General features: G+C 52.6%; 1 protein-coding gene across 1 annotated transcript in view; it reads left to right on the top strand.

The window, feature by feature from the left end:
• LOC119092268 (zinc finger protein 628) overlaps window positions 1-16,844 on the top strand; it is an 18,171-nt gene extending 1,327 nt beyond the window's left edge. The window contains exons 2-6 of the mRNA XM_037215239.1: window positions 1,049-1,199; window positions 14,395-14,538; window positions 14,822-15,490; window positions 16,365-16,532; window positions 16,764-16,844. Coding sequence (XP_037071134.1) covers window positions 1,049-1,199; window positions 14,395-14,538; window positions 14,822-15,490; window positions 16,365-16,532; window positions 16,764-16,844 — 1,213 coding nt within the window. The remainder of the gene's footprint in view (window positions 1-1,048; window positions 1,200-14,394; window positions 14,539-14,821; window positions 15,491-16,364; window positions 16,533-16,763) is intronic.
• Window positions 16,845-18,385: the final 1,541 nt, after the last annotated feature.

Genomic DNA, 18,385 nt, shown 5'->3' on the forward strand with positions numbered 1-18,385 from the left:
TATGTATGTATGTATGTATGTAATGTGTGCGTGCGCGCGCGTGTGTGTATGTGCATGTGTGTGCGTGTGCGCGTGTGCGGAGACCACACCAGACATGACGGCGGCGGAGGTGCAGGCGGACTCCGTCAGATGCAGTATGTCAGGCGCCGAGTCGAGCTTCAGACATGTCTACCGTTTTCGCCGTGTGTCACCCCAGGATTCAGCCAGTTTGTTCGTCCCTAGCGGCCCATGCATGGTGCGTTCGCAGTGTGCCGCCGAGTGCTCAGCACGAGCGGATGTGCACAGACCAGAAGAGAGCTCAGCTAGGACTAGGTAGGATTAGGATTAGGTAGACGTGGCGTGCGTGCACTGAGACGCGTGGCAGGTGATTCGTCCGCTCCGTGTAGTGAGCTTCGGAGCAGCGTCATGCTAGTGGTTGTGTTGCACGTGACAGCGACTCGCGCTCGGTAGCACCTATAGCCCAGTCCATTGACCCCCGGAGCAGGACCCCTCGGAGGCCCGGAGCCAGGCCCATCCGACGACCTGAGCCGTGGCCTGTGACACACAGAACCGAGTCCCCCTGAACATTACAGCTGAGCCCTTCTGACGGCTACAGGCAATCCCTCTAACTCCCATAGCCGACTTTCTCTTACTCCTAGAGTCGGCTCCCTCTGACCTCGACAGCTGGCCCCGTCTGACTCCGAGAGCCGGCCCCGTCTGATTCCCAGAGCCTGCCCCCCCCCCCTGACTTTCAGAGCTGGACCCATCTGATTTATATATCCGTCCCCTCAGACCTCCAGAGCCGGCCCACTCCGACTCCCAGAGCTGACCCCTTCTGGCTCCCAGGGCCCCCTTCCCCCTCTGACACCCAGAGCCGGCCCCCTCCGACTCCCAGAGCTGACCCCCTTTGGCTCCCAGGGCCGCCCCCCCCCCCCTCTGACGCCCAGAGCCGGCCCCCTCCGACTCCCAGAGCTAACCCCTCTGGCCCCCAGAGCCGCCTCCTCTCCCCCCCCCCCCCCCCCTATGACTCCCGAGGCGGACCCCTGTGACGCGGCCGTGTGCCCGGCAGGCGGTCGGCGCGGCTGCGTGCGGTGCGCACCCTGTTCCTGCAGTCGTACAGCGCGGCCGTGGGCCTGAAGACGGGACCGATGTCGCAGCGGACGCCGGGCGCCGCCGGCTTCTCGCTGGTGCCCTCCATCGTCTCCAACATCGCCGGCCGGGTCGGCATCCTGATGACATGAAGGCGCGACGGCGGACGGCGGCCCGCGGTCATGACCTGAGGCCAGGTCTCCGCCGTGGCTCTGTCGTCCGCCGCCGCCCTTGGTCGCAGCTGGTGCCGAGAGAGCGGCCGCTGGTTTATGTGTCGATTACCACATGTTGCATGGAAGGGAATGCCGCGGCCGGTTATTCTCAACTGTGGCTTATGTCATAGGAGGACGGGTGGCATGTGTGCTGCTGCTGTGATGGACTGTAACACCCCCGCCCTGCACTGAGTTTCTTTCCTTCCGCTGTCGTGACTAACCCGAGACCAATTTATCATCTTTGCATGCATAATCTACGTTATAGATACTGTAAGTAGCCCTCCGGAACTGCAGACGTGGCATAATTGTCATATCCTTATTTGTACTGAATTACGCGTTTTCGGCAATATGCAGGCCACGGGTATGTATAAATCAACAGCGCGTCCCCGTGTGTCAGGGGACTTGACCAGACGCCTGATATCGAATTTGTGACATTGCCGCCGGCTACCCGTGAATCTCCCACTGATCACAGTTCGCCTCTCCATCTCGCCTGTACTTAAACACTTGCATGCAAACTCGGTGTTGTACCGGAGTACAACGCGGCGCTCATGTGCGCTCATCATTTTTCTCGCAGGTTCCGACAAAAAATAAATTGGATTGCCTTGACGGTACTGGAAATGAAAGTACCGCAAATGAATAAATGACCATATCCAATAAGGAATCTGTCGTTGCTGTTGAGACAAACCGGCATATGGCTCGGGTATGGTTGAAGGTATTCAGTTCACCCGGTAACGACACTCCAGCGGCGGACCGCGCGCTAGCTTCTTTATTCTCCACCCTCCTGAATTTTCCACGGGCCTGTTTGTTCTGCAGCGGTCTGTCACAGACGTCGGCTGGCAGTGCGACGGTCGAACGGTGAGGGCCAGGGGCAGCAGCAGGCGTTGTCGTCGGCCGGATCGGCGGCGGGCGGCGCGAGACCCCGCCTCCACTGTGGTGACAGTGACGCCGCTGTTCGGCAGGCGGCAGGGGCGTGGGTGCCGCGGGTCCGCCGGGCCCGCGGTCGCCCGGCGGCAGCCTCCACTGGCCGGCCAGCGGGGCCGGAGCGTCCGTCTTGTCCGCCGCGATAGCGACCTGCGCAATGTTTCCGCACAGATGGTATGCGTGCATTTTACGCGGGTGGTGGTACGAAGTACACGTTCCGTTTCCGCGACGTGCGGCTGCTGTATCGTGCTGGGTCTGCGGCGGGAGCAGATGTTCTGCGCTGCGGGACGTGTGTCGATGCCGTTCCTCGTTGCCAAACGCCCTCTTCTGGTGGCAAAATGTGACGTCACAGGCGCATCACGCACACTCGGACGAGTGTTCCATGCCAACCGTGTTGACGTGGCGACCTTTTAGGTCACGTTTACCGATCGGGAACGGTGTCTGCCTAGGAAGAGCGCACATCGCCTGTTTGTAACGGCCCGCTGCCGTGCGCCGTTCGGCGCTCCTGGGCGCCACACTATGGATTGTACAGCGTGCCCGCGATTGGGCTGGTGTCGGCGCCTGGGGCTGGGTCGGGTCCGTGCTGTCGCTTTGGACAGAGCCGTGTGATGTGGGCCGCGGCTGTTTCGGTCTGTCTCGTCCCCTCTGTCGCGTTCACATGGTGCGATGGGGACTGACGTCAGCTGCGAGGACGGCAGCGCACTGCTCCCGCACACCCAGTTATTTCCCCAGCGAATATCGTGATGTCGGTGCACTGCGTGCTATTCTGTGTCGCTCAGCTGGTGATATACGTCCATATCACCGCCGCCGCGCGCCTACCTGCTCCACTGTTCTCCCGAGCGTGGAGGAACGTCGAGTGAGGGAGGGCGGGTGGTCGCCGCAAGCGCCTACTCTCGCCTGCATATCTGCCGGGACTTTGTAACGTTGCCATTATACCGACATACCTTGCCACGTATACGCGATGTAAAGAGAATACAGATTGCCCAAGAGCAGACTGCTGATGAAGTCAGTCGTGCCTGTTCAGTGTTGAGGTTCGCCGTGAAGCCCGAAGGACTCGCCCATGTCGATGCGGTCGGTGGCGCTGGCTCGCGGATTTGGGTGGGAGCCATCCGGTGACTGGCTCCGGCGCGAGGCGCCGATCACTACTGTTCCCCGAGCGACCACTCCTGCCGCGCCAGTCGCAAACACGGCACGCACGCGTCCACACACATAACTGACGGACCAGGTGGCCTGGCAGCCGGCGGTCGTGCCGTCAAGGGATGCACTGTCAGGGGATGATTTGAAGAAGACAAGCTTCGGCCGACGCGAGATCTGCATTGCCAGCCGGGAATGCTCTGACAGTGACATTAAGTGCACAAGGCTGCACCTCGCGCGCGCAAGTTGTTTCAATGCTCGCGCGGTCATGCTGCTGCTGTCATGCTGTCATTCTCCGAGGGCCGAGCCACGGTTAATTTGACTCCGTTTTTGCCCTGGTTGAATATTATTATCAGCGAAACGGTGAAGGTGGAATATCAGGATCAAGTGTCCACAACAGTACTCGGAGAAGCAGCCGTACGTGGTGTCTGAACGGCCCTACGATCCTGTATATTCATCGGTCACCCGGTTCATTCTAACACTGTGGCTCACATATGTGTATTGATATCGGATCTGCGGGAGTTTGTACGTGCCGAGTTGTGCACTTGATTTCATCCGACTCGTAGGCTGATCAATGCACTTCTCACATTAATTCTGTTCTCGTGAGGTGGCTTGTGCGATGCAAGCCCAGCGACATCGGTGTCGATTTCTTAAAATTATTGGGAGAGGCCAGATTCGTGAAAGTTGTCAGGGAGAAAGGTCCAAAAGCTTCCCGGATTTTGCGCCTTATGTTCTGGCTATCCATAATGCACACGCACATATATATATATATATATATATATATATATATATATATATATATATATATATATATATATACTATCAGAACCGAAGGCAGCGGGCACAGAGGGCACGTGCCCCCCATCCCAATTTGAGAGCCCGAAGGGCCCGAAGGCCGACCGGGGGTCGTATTCAGAGACCTGACCCGCAAAGCCGGGCGCTCCAATCTCAGCCAGAGGGCCATGCGCGCTGATCAGGGGTCCCCTGACTCGTACAGGGCCCATATGTCGGTTAGACACCAGCCACAACACACAGTCGGCTCCATGTCGGCGAGGGTTTGAGGGCCTATTCTCCAAGCAGGGACAAGGGAGGAGCCAGCGGTTTACCTTAGTTAGGGCCCCAGCGTCTGTCAAGGCCCCGCAGCGCCTGACAGGGGCCCTGTGTTGGTAAAGGCCCCAAAGTCGGCTAGAGGCAGTGTTCGAGGAGGCCCGAAGAGCATGGAGGGCTTACCGGGACTGGCGATCAGGGACCAGATTGGAGGACTTAAGGGCGCAAAGGGCTGGTCGGAGTCTTTTGCAAGGACCCCGGCATGCGGGAGCGGGCCCCTCAATGACAGTCAGAACAATTTGTGTCCCAATCGAAGGACCCTCTGTGTCGATATGGCCTATACATTGGCAAGGCATCACGAGTACCGCATAGCTGGCTTCGTGCCAGTATGGGCCTAGGGGCCTATTTCCCCGAATCAGCCACAAAGCCGGGGCCAGCAATTTACACTGATCGGGGACCCTGTATCTATCAGGGGCCAGAGAGTCTAACACAGGGTCTTGTGTTCGCGAGGGGACCGAGCCGACCAATGGCAGTGTTCGATGAGGCCTGAAGAGAGGCCCGAGGCGGCCCACCTGAAACGACGATCAACGACTCGGTTGAGGGCCTGAGAACTGGCTGTAGGTCACATAAAGAATCGCTGGCCCGTAGGGTGCGTGACCTTGAATTATCAGTCAGGGGTCCCTTTTGCACATTTGAGGACCCCTGAGACAACGGGGTTGTCTCCTGGGGCCCCATTTCCTAAGCAGGAAACGAAGGTCGGGGGCCAGCGATTTGCATTGGTGTGGGTCCCTGAACCAATGGTTGGGCCCCCCATGTCGGTCAAGGGCCCACAGTGCCTAAAAGGGAACCATGTCCTGGCTAGAGGCCCCACGTCGATTACGGGCATTGTTTGAGCAGGTCCGGAGAGGAGCGAAGGGTCTCTCAAGATCAAATATAAAGGGCCCAATTGGAAGACTGAAGGGCCCGAGGGGCTGAATGTGGGCTACCTAAAGGACGGAAGGACGGAAGAACGGTCAAAAGGCCCCCACCCGTAGGATCGTGATCTCAAACGTCAGCAAGGGGCCTCTCGTGCCGACTGAAGAACCCTGAGACAGGGCGTCGCTCTATTTCGGCCAGTGGTCACCAATACCGAACAGTCGGCTCCCGACCAGTTCTGATCTCTTGGAGCCCACTTCCCAACCAGGGACAAGGCCGAGCCGACGATTTGCCTCGGTCGGGGCCCCTGCAACAACGCTCGGCTCCTGTATCGGTCAAGAGCCCGTTGCCTGACAGGGTATTCTGTGTCAACAAGGGGCCTCGAGTCGGCCAGGGGAGCATTTGTTCAACAGGGATGGGGACCGGACCCCGAATGACAGAGGACCTCTTGCGTTAGTCGGACCCTCTGGCAATGAAACGGAGGCATTTTAACTTATGAGATTAATCAAATTAGCAATTATTAACTAGTAAAGTAATTAATTAAAATATATGATTGATATAATAATTAAACTAAAAAAGAAAATGACATAAAAAATAAAATTAAAGAAATAACAACGAGGCAATGGAAGGGCACTGTCACAGTCAAGGCCCCGAGTGCGGAACGGTGGGTTATCCAGCCTAATTCCAGCGTGGGCCCGTTCAACCGAACTGGAGTCTGCGTGCCAATGATTGTACCACCTGCGCCGATCAGGGATGTTGTTGCGCCAATGAGGGTTCCTGCGTCGACCCGGGGCCAGCCGCGCGGGTCAGAAGGATTTCCGCGTCAGGAAGGGGGCCAATGTGATATGATGTATCCCTCTAATGGGCCTCCGGATCGACCAGGGATTCCGCCCCATGTCGGCAGAATGGCAGCAGCAAGACACACCGCGGTGGAATGGCATGGCCCCTCAGCTCCTGATCGGGAACAGTAAGGCGTTCCCTAGTGTTCTGCTCGAAAGGCCCCCTTGCCCGCAAAGAAATTAGTGGTCCTATCAGTGTTGAAAAGACTGGATCGGAGTGAACAAGACGATCCATGTTTGCCTGTAAACGTTCCTTCTTTTGTAGAGTCGATCAGCGAAACAAATTACATGAAAACATTTGAGTCTGCGCGCCCGCAATCTCGGGAGCCATGACAGAGATGGCCTAGATTGCCGTTTCCGTAAAAATGAACGGCGTTGGCCACTGCAAGTAACACCAGGGAGCAACAGCCGTGCAAGCAAGAACGACCGTTGTGAAATAATGGTTTGAAAGTCTTTCAAAATTAATCGTACCATTCAAAGTTTGGACCGGGCGTATCATTATTATAACTTTGAGGTTTTCTTCTGCACAGATGAACAGTTACAGCAATATAAAAAATAGGCATTCTACCTTCGCCCGTCCAGTTCCACCACCAGATTCCATCCAGCACCACCCCCAGTGCTGCAAATGCCAATCCGTTCATAACATCAATCTAAAGACAGCACTGGTGAAATAGACGCCCGGATTACCATTTAAATGTGTGATCTGATGTCCTGAAGCGTTCAAAGGTACTTCTTTCAGATCCGTCATCATTTTTATCCATCCGTTGGCCACGGGTCAGTGCCAGCCAAAGGGCCGACGATGCGCAGCCTACGTAGACTGCAGCGCCGGGCGTCGGGGCTCTTGTTTATTAAGATTTACGAGTGCGCAAGTTCAAAACTACCGACGTGATTTGTACCACTGGTCGATTCTGAATTAATGCTGAACATTTGCAGGCAAACAGGGTTTGGTCAAGTTACACAAGTCGTTGAGCCATTTCGATCTACAATCAGCATTCCCAGGCTGTTCAGTCAGCATTCGCAACCGTTTAACACGTGATTTCTTCAGTTTATTGACTACAAAAATGAGTCAAACTTTATTTCGCGGTAGCGTCTGGCTTCAATCCCAGATATAGAAGTAAGTAATGAAGAGTATAAGTGGAAAGCACGCCTGATTAACAAATGGGCTATATCCGGCGTTTCTTCGGGAGCTCTTTTCACGATCAGGGGGGCCTTCGTCAACCCGCTGCCCTCCCCTTGTCAAGGCTCTCGCTGCGCGCCTGCACTCACCAACATATTTACAGCCCCTTCTCGTCGAGGTATGTTTGTCAAATCTCATAAAATCACAGCTGGTCACGGACAAACATTCAAAAGCACTGTACACCGAGAAACGGTTAACTCAACCGACGAACCTAAATCACCACCACAAAACATTAAGTGGAAGTCATCCAGAGACCAGCCTGAATTTCACCTTTAGGTTGACCATGAAAGGACATGACTTTCGACGAACATTAGTTCTGGCGCTGGTAAATATTCCAACGCTTCGAGTCGAAATCAGACGGCAATCTTTTCGGTGGCAGGGACTGCCTCTCCTTTGAGTTTGACCTTGACCTTGAAGTGTGACATTGCGAGATCGTCAGCTTTTGACGGACGCTAGTTCTTTCTGTGGCGAATAGTCCGGTGCTTTCAAGTTTAAATTGGCTGGTAATTTTTTGGTGATATAGAGTTTCCCGTCCCTTAAGTCTAATTTTGACCTTAGAGGGTGGCCTAGAGAGGTCAGGACTTTTTGACGGATGTTAATTCTTTTGCAAGTGAATATTTTGATGTTTGCAACTTTCAAATTGGCTGGCATTTTTGGTGGTATGGAATTTCCCTCCTCTGGACTTGCTTTTGACCTTGACGGCCATATGACATTGCAAAATAAATGTCGTTTTCCATGTTCTTATGCCCTTTTCCATAATAAGCTAAAATTGTGCAGGAGGGACCCCAACGCCCGACGAGAGAGTTGTTTTAGCGCATCGTGACGCATGTCATCAAGACCTTCCGCTCAGCAGCGCAGGCAGGGGGTACCGAGGGCACGTGCCCCTGCACCCCTGCCTGCGCTGCTGAGCGGAAGGTCCCGACAACATACATTACAAGATGCTAAAACAGCTCTCTCGTCGGGTGTTCGAGTCCCTCTAGTACAATTTTAACTTATTTGAGGGCCCAGAATGCCTGAAAAGCCAGCCAGAGGTCTCATTCGGGGGCCCCGTAAGAACGGGTTTCTAAATGCGAGCCAGAGGGCCTTGCGCGCTGATATGTCCGTAAAGTTAGCGATTTATTCAACGATTTTTTAGCGATGAGTTGCAATTTCTCTGAAAAAGAGTCTCAAGGTCAACTGTGGCATGAGAACACCAAAACGACCCGTATTTTGCAATACCATATGACTTTCAAGGTTAAAAGCTGGTTCAAAGGACGGTAAACTCGATATCACCCAAAAACTACCGGTAGAGTTGAAAACTGCGAGCATCAAAATATTTACAAGCGCAAGAGAAGTTCATCAAAATATTTACAAGCGCGTCCATCGAGAAGTTCTGACTACTCAAAGCCACCCTTCAAGGTCAAACGCCAGCTCAAAGAACGGGGAACTCCATATCACTAAAAAATTACCGGCCTATTTCAAACTTCTACGCATCAGCATATTTCCCACAGAAAGAACTACCGTCCGTCAAAATGTCCCGGTCTCTCAAGGTTACTCTTCAAGGTCAAACGCGGTTCAAAGGACGGTAAGCTCTATATCACCCAAAAAATACCGACTGATTTTAAACTTTCAAACATCAGAATATTCACCACCGAAAAAGCGAGCGCCCTTCGAAAAGTCCTGACCTCTCAAGGTCACACCTCAAGGTCAAACAAGGGCTCAAAAGACGGGGAACTTCATATTTCCGAAAAATTACCGGCCGATTCCATACTTACAAACATTGGAATGTTCACCGCAGAAATAACTAGCGTCCGTAAATTAGTACTGACCTCTCGATGTCACATTTCAAGGTAAGACACGGACTCCAAGGACGGTGAACTCCATATCACCCAAAAATTATTGACCGACTTTTAACTTACAAACATCAGAATATTCAACACAGAAAGAGGTAGCGTCCGTCAAAAAGTTCTGACCTCTCAAGGTTACCATCTAAGGTCAAACTCAGATTAAAAGGACGGGGAGCTCGATATCATCCAAAAATTGCGGGCCACTTTGAAAACTTTAAGCATCAAAGTATTCACAGGCGCAGGAGCTAACGTCCGTCAAACAGTTCTGACATCTCAAGGTCATCCTTCAAGGTCAAACACGGACTCAAAGCACGGGCAACTTGACATAACACAAAAATTACCGACCGATTTTCGATTTACCAAGATCAGAGTATTCACCACAGAAGAAACTAGCATCCGCATCCTTTGAGCCTGTGTTTGATCTTGAAAAATGACGTTGAGAGGTCAGGACTTTTTCGCGGACGTCATTTCTTCTTGTGGTGCATATTCCTACGGTTGAAAGTTTCAAATCGGCCGGTCGTTTTTGAGTGATTTTAAGTTATCTGTGTTTTGAGCCCACGTTTGACCTTGAAGAATGATCTTGAGAGGTCAGGACATTTTCCGGACGCTATTTGCTGTTGTGGGGATTATTCTGACCTTCGCAAGTTGAAAATCGAGCGGTAATTTTCGGGTTATATTAAGTTTCTTGTTCTTTGAGCCCATGTGTGACCCTGAACAATGACCTTGAGAGGTCAACAATTTTTCACGGACGCTAGCTCTTTTCATGATGAACATTCTGATGCTTGCTAGTCTAAAATCGGTCGGTAATTTTTGGGCGACATGGAGTTCGCCGCCCTTGGAGCCGGCGTTTGACCTTGAAGGGTGACCTTGAGAGGTCATAACTTTCTGACGGACGCTAGTTCTTGCGCTTTATTATATGTATATTTTGAATATTTTGATGCTCACAGTTTTCAAACTGACTCATAGTTTTTGCATGACATCGAACTCCCCGTCCTTTGACCCAGCTTTTGACCCTGAAGGACACACGTAATTGCAAAACAACGGTCATTCTGGTGTTATCATGCCACAATTGACCTTGAGACCCTTTTTCAGAGAAATCGGAACTCGTCGCTGAAAAAAATCGCCGAAGAAATCGCTAACTTCACGGGCATCGCGCTGATCACAGGCCCAGAGTCGATAGGGGCCTATACTTCGGTCAGATACCACCAGTAACGCACGGTCGGCTCCGTGGCGGCAGTGCCTAAGGCGTAGGAATGGAGGGGGGTAGGGGACCAATGATCCCCCTAATTCCTATTTGTTGCTAAAATTTGCGTGCGCGCATGCTCAAAACTGCGGTACGTAAGTTGTATCACCAATCGATTGAAATGTTCAAGGGTACTTCTTCCAGAAGCGTCATCATTTTCTGCTTGCATACGAAAGGAGATCAAGCCGGCAATTGGGTGTCCGTTGGACCAATTCGTGACTAAGGCAGGCAGCTTCCCGAAAGCTTTTCTGCGGTGGTGTGTTGTAAGGGAAGATAGTTCAGAAAAAGATAATGCTGCGGGTGTCTAGCAAATGTTTTACATACTCATAAGTAGTAATGCTAATCCATAAATATGCAGTGTTCGGGTCTGTCTCCGCGAAGGTGCACACGAGCCGGCGGTCGGAACTAGACTGTATTTCTGTGCCCGCGAGACGCTCTGCCATCTACCGTTCGGACTAGACACTACTACTCGCGCGCTGTACTAGGTACTCGCACATGCAGCAGAGCAGCCATGTGATTGGTTTGCGGTCAGCCCTGGGGGGGATGGGGGGGGGGGGAACTGCCGGGCTGGAGAAGTGGCTATCGACGGCGGACGGGGGCAGGTTTTAGACAAGGAATTTATGACAGAAGAGCCTTCATTTTATGGCTTTTTTAGGAAAAAATTCCAGTTTTGTGGTTTTTGTCACTCTGTTTTTGACAGTTCACATTTCAAGCTTTCGAATTTCTTTACGCCTAAAATGCTGCAACAAATCCTATCTCTGGTAAAGTAGCTCGCGAAATCTAGGCGCATGAAAATCAGGCGCACTGTGGATCGTCGATTCGCATTCAACATTTTGACCAACTTATGTCGAGGTCGTATTTTGGTGCCTACCCTGTGGAGGTAGATGCTTCCTCAATGACTCAAAATGCCTACACGCTCGTGGTATTTCGGGTCCCCAGGGAAAATAATGTTGAAATGGACGAATAATCGTGGGCAGCTGGGTAGCCTTCTTTGCCAAATGGCATAGATGAGTCGAATAGTCAAGATTGCGCACCAGTGATAAACGGCTGCAGGTGAACATCTAGCCAGCAATGACATTTAAATATTTTAAAAATCTTATGTGAATTCAGAGCGGACAATAGTCTCCGTCTCTGTCCCCTCGGTCAACGGGCTTGCTTCACAGAAAAAGTTCCTGAAGCATACCCTAAGCCTTCCCCCCCCCCCTCTTTTTGAAACGTTTCTACGCCTACGCATAAGGGGCCATTTCCCAAGTACGGACAAAGCCGGAGCCAGCGATTTACATTGCTCGGGGTCCGACAGCGCCTAACAGGGGCTCCGTGTTGCCAAGGGGCCCCAGTCGGCCAGAGGCAGTGTTCGAGGACGCCGGAAGAGCCTATATGGCCCACCGAGTCCGACGATCAAGGGGCCAATTGGAGGGTCTAGGGGCATAAAAGACTAGCTGGAGTCAAGTGGGTCGAAATGAGTTCAAAACGCACAAGGCCATCCCATGTTTCCTTGAGAACGTTTGTTATTTTGGTAGAGGCGACTAGTGAAACAAATGCCATAAAATTGTTTGAGCCTGCGCACCGGGTGCAGGCAGCGTGACGCACCGGCAGTGTACGCGCAGTTGTTCACGCACCTGCGTTAACAACTGCTACTTTGTTGCAGTTGTTAACGCAGGTAAGTTGCTAACAATGTTGCAAGGTAAGGTTGAAATCGCTAACAATCGTGTATTGAAAGCAAGTAAGGTAAGCAATTACTTGCTCCACAGGAGACTACTGGCTTTTTATGGGCACAGTTCTTCCTGCTTCTCCCAAATAGCAAGTCAGTGCCTTTGGCATGGTTTGCTGACAGATGGTCATTCCACCCACCTCCAAATAGAAATATTAATCACGACCGTCCACCTCCAAATTGTGCGTGGTAAACTGACGCGCAGGTGGCATTCATTCATCTTGTTAATTGCCCGTGCCGGCGTAGGTTGTTTTGGCCCCTGTGCGTAGGCAGGGGGATGGTAATGGGCTGACTGGTATTGAAAGGAAGTTGTAATATTTGTTGTCGCTTACACGTGGGGTAAGCCTGGTTCTGTTTGTTGCCTTAGATCGCTGAATGGATAAAATAGTATGCTACCCGTGAATAGGGGTTGGAAGGGATGGAAGCGGGAAAGTTGGGCTTATGCTGGACAGTAGATGCTTTGATCCAGCTGTAAAGACGTACCCTATAGCAAAGTGTTTGATATCCTTACACTTTGAATTGTTAATCCCATATATCATTATCGTTGTGTTCCGCTGTACTCTTTCCAGCATATCCTTATCTTTTTGGAAGTGTGGGAACCAAGCCATACACAATGTTCTAGGTGTGGTCTGATATAAGCTATGTACAGTTTTTTTGACAATATCCCTTCTCATGTAGTGGGTGTTCCTGTTATGAATCCTGGCATCTAAAATGCATTGCTCCTAGCAGCCCCACATTGCTTTTCAGCCTTCAAATCCCTTGAAATGATGTCCTCCATGTCAGCAGCATGTTAGCAACAGTTGAAGCATATAAAACATGCTGTAAATTGAAGCTTTTGGAAGTTTGGCACACAGTTAGCACTTATGTCAGAGATTATCATGGAGAGGAACTGTTTCTAGAAATTCTGATACTCTGATCAAAGGGAATTTTGGGTAAAAATATTTTGGTAGCATTTCTGCACAAAAACATGTGATGTCTGCCATGATTTGGCCTACCTGAAGATCAGTGCATTGATGCATGTTGTGTAGGCATTCAATGTAGTAGATAGGCCTCTTGCAGGGTGGGCTTTGTGTATGGCTGTTGTCAAGCTCCAATCATGTGCAAACATAAGTATGTACATGTCTGGCCAAACTATGTACATGCCTAGCCAAATAATGTACATGCTTAGCTTCACTGTCCATGGATTGATACTTTGATACTTTGAAAGGCTCAGAACTTGTTTATTGCACCTTATCAATGGGGATTTCTATGGCTTGGACTGAGGAATATATTTGAAGGTTTGTAAACACTTTTGAGTCTGCCATTGGAGGCTGTGATATTATTGGAGCAGACTACACTTATGAGTACCAGATACAATGCAGGGTAGGCTGTTATGTCCCACTCTTAAGAGTGCAAGACACAAATAACTGGGAAGTTTCAGTGCAATAGGCTGGTCTTGAGGTCTGGTCACCTTTCCTATCATCCATAGGTTATGTGGCCATCTAACTTGTGCATGCAGAGGGCTGATAGATGATGAATGGAGTCAAGATAAAATTGTTCTATATTTTATGAGATGCTGTCATCATGGGCTTGCACAGAGTGCCTATGGTGCATAACACAAATTTTGGTATAGATTTGGGTGCTAACGTTATATGACATTCAACCGCAAGCTGATTGCAAACATAATAAATGTGAGGTCGTATCTGCCCTGTCACCTATTGTCACCTTGCTGTCAGACAATTCCCATTTTTGCACATAGCATGCATGCTGGAAAAGTTATGTGCTGCAGCTAGGGGAAATGTGTGTATGCAAGGGATTCAATTGGTTATACAACTATGACCATTCTGTTTAGATCTGTTCAGACATTTTGCTTTTTATAATTGACTGAGGGAAGACTTCTGGTTGACTCCATTCCAGCAGATTAATTCTGATCAACTCACATTGCTCTGTGACGGCGATTGACTCGGACTGTTAGCAGGCATCCCAATTCTGGCAACTGGTTTGAACTCAGTGATGTGGCTGTCTGTAATATATTTTTGCAGAGTTAATGCTGTTATCAGCAGTTAATCATATAAATTGTCCTGTGGGCTTACATTTTCTTCACCAAGATCTCCATAGGTGCCACCTGTTTAGATGACTACATGGGGATCAAGCACAGGTAACTGCCATTCTTAACAGTGTGTTCCATTCTGTCACTTTCAGTAACCCAGCGTTGACACGGCCACCATGGAGAGCTGGCTAACCGAGGCTCTGGACGGCGCCGGCGCCGGCTCCACGCTGGAGGCGGCGGGCGGGGCCGACCCCGAGCTGGCCCTGCTGCAGGACCCCAGCCAGCTGCAGCTAGACTTCTCTGTACCACTGGAGCTGTTGTACGACCAAGTGACGGCGTTCCGCTGCCGCATCTGCCAATCGCTGCAGAGCTCGCACGCGGCCATCACCGACCACATCGAGCTGCGCCACTGCCAGGCGGACGAGCCAGCGCCGTCGCCGCTGACACCGCCGCCGCAGCAGCAGCAGCCGGCACCGCCGCCGCCGCCGCCGCCACCGCCGCCGCAGTCCACAACAGCCGCCGCAGCCGGCGCTGCTGGACCGGCCGCTGCAGAGCGACGACAAGCAGGTCTTCCTGTGCAGCGAGTGCGGCCACGTGTCAGAGACACTGCGGGAGTGCAAGCTGCACATGCGACGGCAGCACCTGGCGCGGCAGCGGCCGGCAGCCGCCGACCGGGCGCCGGCGGCCGGCGCACCCGAGCCCAAGAAGAAGCGCGAGCGCCGGCCGCCGCAGAAGCTGCGCCACGACAAGCGGTTCCAGTGCCGTGTCGACAAGTGTTCGCTGCGCTTCACCTGCGAGCAGTACCGCAGCGTGCACGAGAAGTGTCACGAGGACGTCAAGTCGTTCAAGTGCTGCCAGTGCGCCGAGTTCGCCACTGGCAGCTGGGTGCGCGTGATGACCCACATGTGGCGGCAGCACGGCGTCGACCTGGACCTGTACGCCTGCGACAAGTGTCACTTCAAGAGCGCGCTCTTCAGCAACCTGGAGAACCACCGGCTGCTGCACGTCAGCGAGCGCCGCTTCGTCTGCACCGAGTGCAACAAGGGCTTCCGCCAGATGTCGCAGCTGCTGAACCACCGCGTGGTGCACTCGGACGGCTCGCGGCTAGCCGTGCCCAAGTGGTTCAGGCCGCACGTCTGCCCCACCTGCTCCAAGATGTTTTCCTCGGTGAAGACGCTCAAGATCCACCAGCGCATCCTGCACGACAAGGTGCGCAGCTTCTGCTGCCGCGTCTGCAGCCACACGTCGGCCACCAAGGCGCTGCTGCAGCTGCACATGCGCGGGCACAGCGGCGAGACGCCGTTCGTGTGTCCGGAGCCGACCTGCGACTACAAGACGCGAGACCCCAGCAGCTTCCGTCGGCATAAGGTGAACCCGACCGCCGGGCTCGTGGACGGCGCTCCGTTCATGTGACAGTTTTATGAGCGTTCAGAGCGGTGCTTGGCTTGCAAAGAAGTGCGGAAAGCTCGGTGTGTGAACTTGAAGTAAGCTGTGCTTGTCGGAATTAAGCATTGCACTGTAATGAATCTGTTATCAGGTTACTTATATGATTTCATGATCTAAATCTACATCTGGTAATGGTTGTGACGGCTAATGGAGCCGCCCGTGAATTACCTTACGCATGGACTGTGAGGTTTTTCCATGGAGCGCAATCGAATCATAACAAGGATGGATTGAACATTGTAACACTAATCTCAGGCGTGGCTGCAAAGCATGCCATTCAAAAAGAAAACATTTTTAAACCTTAAAAGAGTATTCCGTTGGCTTCATCTCATGGCAAGCAACACTCCTTCTACGTGTTTCACACCTCTAGCTCATTTAGGGACCAAACGGATTGTCACTTTTCGTGACGTTACGCTTCACGTAACGTAACCAGGGACAGGGTTTTCATTCCGGGGTATCCTGAGCATAACCATGGGTGAAGATCATTAAAAAGGCGGATGAGTCAAAGATAGCTGAATATTTGTCAAAATGCACAACATGGCTCATGGACGGTCGCTTAGCCGGATTACCTCATTCATGCCTAAAGTCACGTGAACATGCTGTGCGCATCTTCATACCTGATTGCGGATGCATCCAGAGGCTGATCTGAATCGACCGGCATGAGCCATTACGTGCCTGCGATGACGTGAGGTATCGGAACCGCGGTCAAGAAGTCGGCAGTATTCTCTATCTGTCCGGTCTGGCTGTGTGTGAGCGCGCCGCTGTGGTGTGTCGCGTGCTGAGCTGCCTTTCTCTGCAGATGCGCCACAGCGGCGTCCGGCCGTACCGGTGCCCGCACTGCGACTACCAGTGCATCCAGTCGTCGGCCATCAAGTCGCACGTGATCAACCGGCACGGCGGCAGAGGCGTATTCCGCTGCCACCTCTGCAACTTCTGCACCGTCAACGAGATCACCTACGGCCTGCACGTGAGCGACCACCAGAAGGGCCTGATCGCCGCCAGCGACGACGACGAGGACGACCCGGCCGCCGCCGGCGACGGTGCCTCGTCGGACGCGCTGGCCGGCTTCGGCGACCAGCCGGCGGAACCGGCGCCGCCGCCGGCGGCCGCGCCACCCGTGCGCCACGAGTACGTGTTCACGATCGCGCCGGATGCGCCGGCGGAGGACCGCGGCGGCATCAGCATCCCGGCCGGCCAGGAGGACTGCCACCTGGTGAACGGCATCATCGGCGCGCCGGCGCCGCCGCCCAGCGCCGGCGGCGATGGCCCTGTGCCGTAGCCGCGCTCGCCTCGGCCGGACGGCGGTGTGGGGTGTGGCGCGGCCGGCGGCAGAAGGAGGCGCGCTTGCGGATGTGGTGGCTGCGTGCAGTGGCGCGCGCCCGTGCGCGCCACACTCAGGTGAATCGATGTTAGCCCAGGACCCTCGTGGCCTGCTGGCGGTGGGGTGGGATCGTAATGGGAGCCATGCTGTGCTGTGTTCAGCGTGCCGCCCCGACTGCCAGGCGTGACAAAGTGCGTGTCCAGAATACGGATGGGGTAATTTTTTGTTGCAAGAGGTATCTGGAAGGTGGAATGGTAATTGATTTGCGTATCACTCTGACGCTGTGATAGTGAATGCGTGGTGTAGCTCGGAGAATGTTCATACTCAGTGTTTCCATGTCCAGCATGGTCAACAAACATAAGCCATGCATATACACCGTATGTACCTCGCCTTACGTGGGCCTGGAAACATTAAAAGCTCATGCTAGTTCGTGTTCGTCTTGTTTGAGTTTGGAGTTCTTAACGGAAAGAATCTGTGGTAGAGAGGCCAGTGGGCAAGGACACGAAAGGTTCAGAAGAGACTCCCGGGAAGACAGATCCCATAATTCGCGAATCTCGCTGTGTACTCGCATGAGCCGGGAACATTTCAGCTGCGTCAACGTCAGAATTAATCACGGTCCGTGGGTACAGCGGAGCGGTTTCTGACAGGTGTGCGGCAGGGCGAGCTTTACGAACGATGTTTGTATCGGTGACTTGTAAAACTGGTGTTAATTTGTCAACTTAACCCTATGGGAAGTCAACGAATTTTTCGCTTGACCAGCTCCTGATGCAAATGCATTGTTTTGGTTGTGTTAAAGAACCCTGCGCCGGACGGAGGCGGGGTGAGAGACTATCCTGTGACCCCGTCAGGTGACGCAGCTGCTTGTGGCGTCAGCCTTAGGTTGATCGTGATGCTAGAACAGAGCAAGTCGACTCCTCTTAAACGCAAACCAACATCATCAGGCATACTGCGGTTTGCGGCGGCTCGTGCAGTTCCGTACACAAGGCATAGATTTTGACCGTGCGGTGTTGGTCATCTTATTTATTTTGATTCCTGCAATCGGCCACACGGAAGCTCCAATCACGCATGGTTAAGAGTTTCGTCCCGGGCGATTGGTGCATTAGTTAAAGTAAGGGAAGAAGTAATCGAGTGCTTCAGTCGTTGAGAGGAAGTTTTGACGGTGATGGTCAGTTTCTGCCATTGGGAAGCGTACGACCGACCCGATGAGTATGATGCATGGGAAACGAAAAATGCAGTTCCCCTGGTTACGTAGCATCTGGTTGGCTGGAAAAGCTCAATGTGCTGCTACTGCATCATCCATCAAAGAATGGGCTGCGGGAACGGAGCATTGTTGCCCACGTTTACCCGTTAAATGCTTAAATGCTTGAACGCTTAAATGCTCTTTAAGTCGGTCTAGCCGTACATTGTAACGACGTTTCCCCTTCTAGATCTTAGTAACGTGAAGTTTTTCTATCATTCCGCACTTGGAAGTTGCTATGATACGCACACCTGAAAGCAGT

The sequence above is a fragment of the Pollicipes pollicipes genome, unplaced genomic scaffold (assembly GCF_011947565.3).
Source record: "Pollicipes pollicipes isolate AB1234 unplaced genomic scaffold, Ppol_2.1 Scaffold_3447;HRSCAF=4054_pilon_pilon_pilon, whole genome shotgun sequence".
Classification (NCBI taxonomy): Eukaryota; Metazoa; Arthropoda; class Thecostraca; order Pollicipedomorpha; family Pollicipedidae; genus Pollicipes; species Pollicipes pollicipes.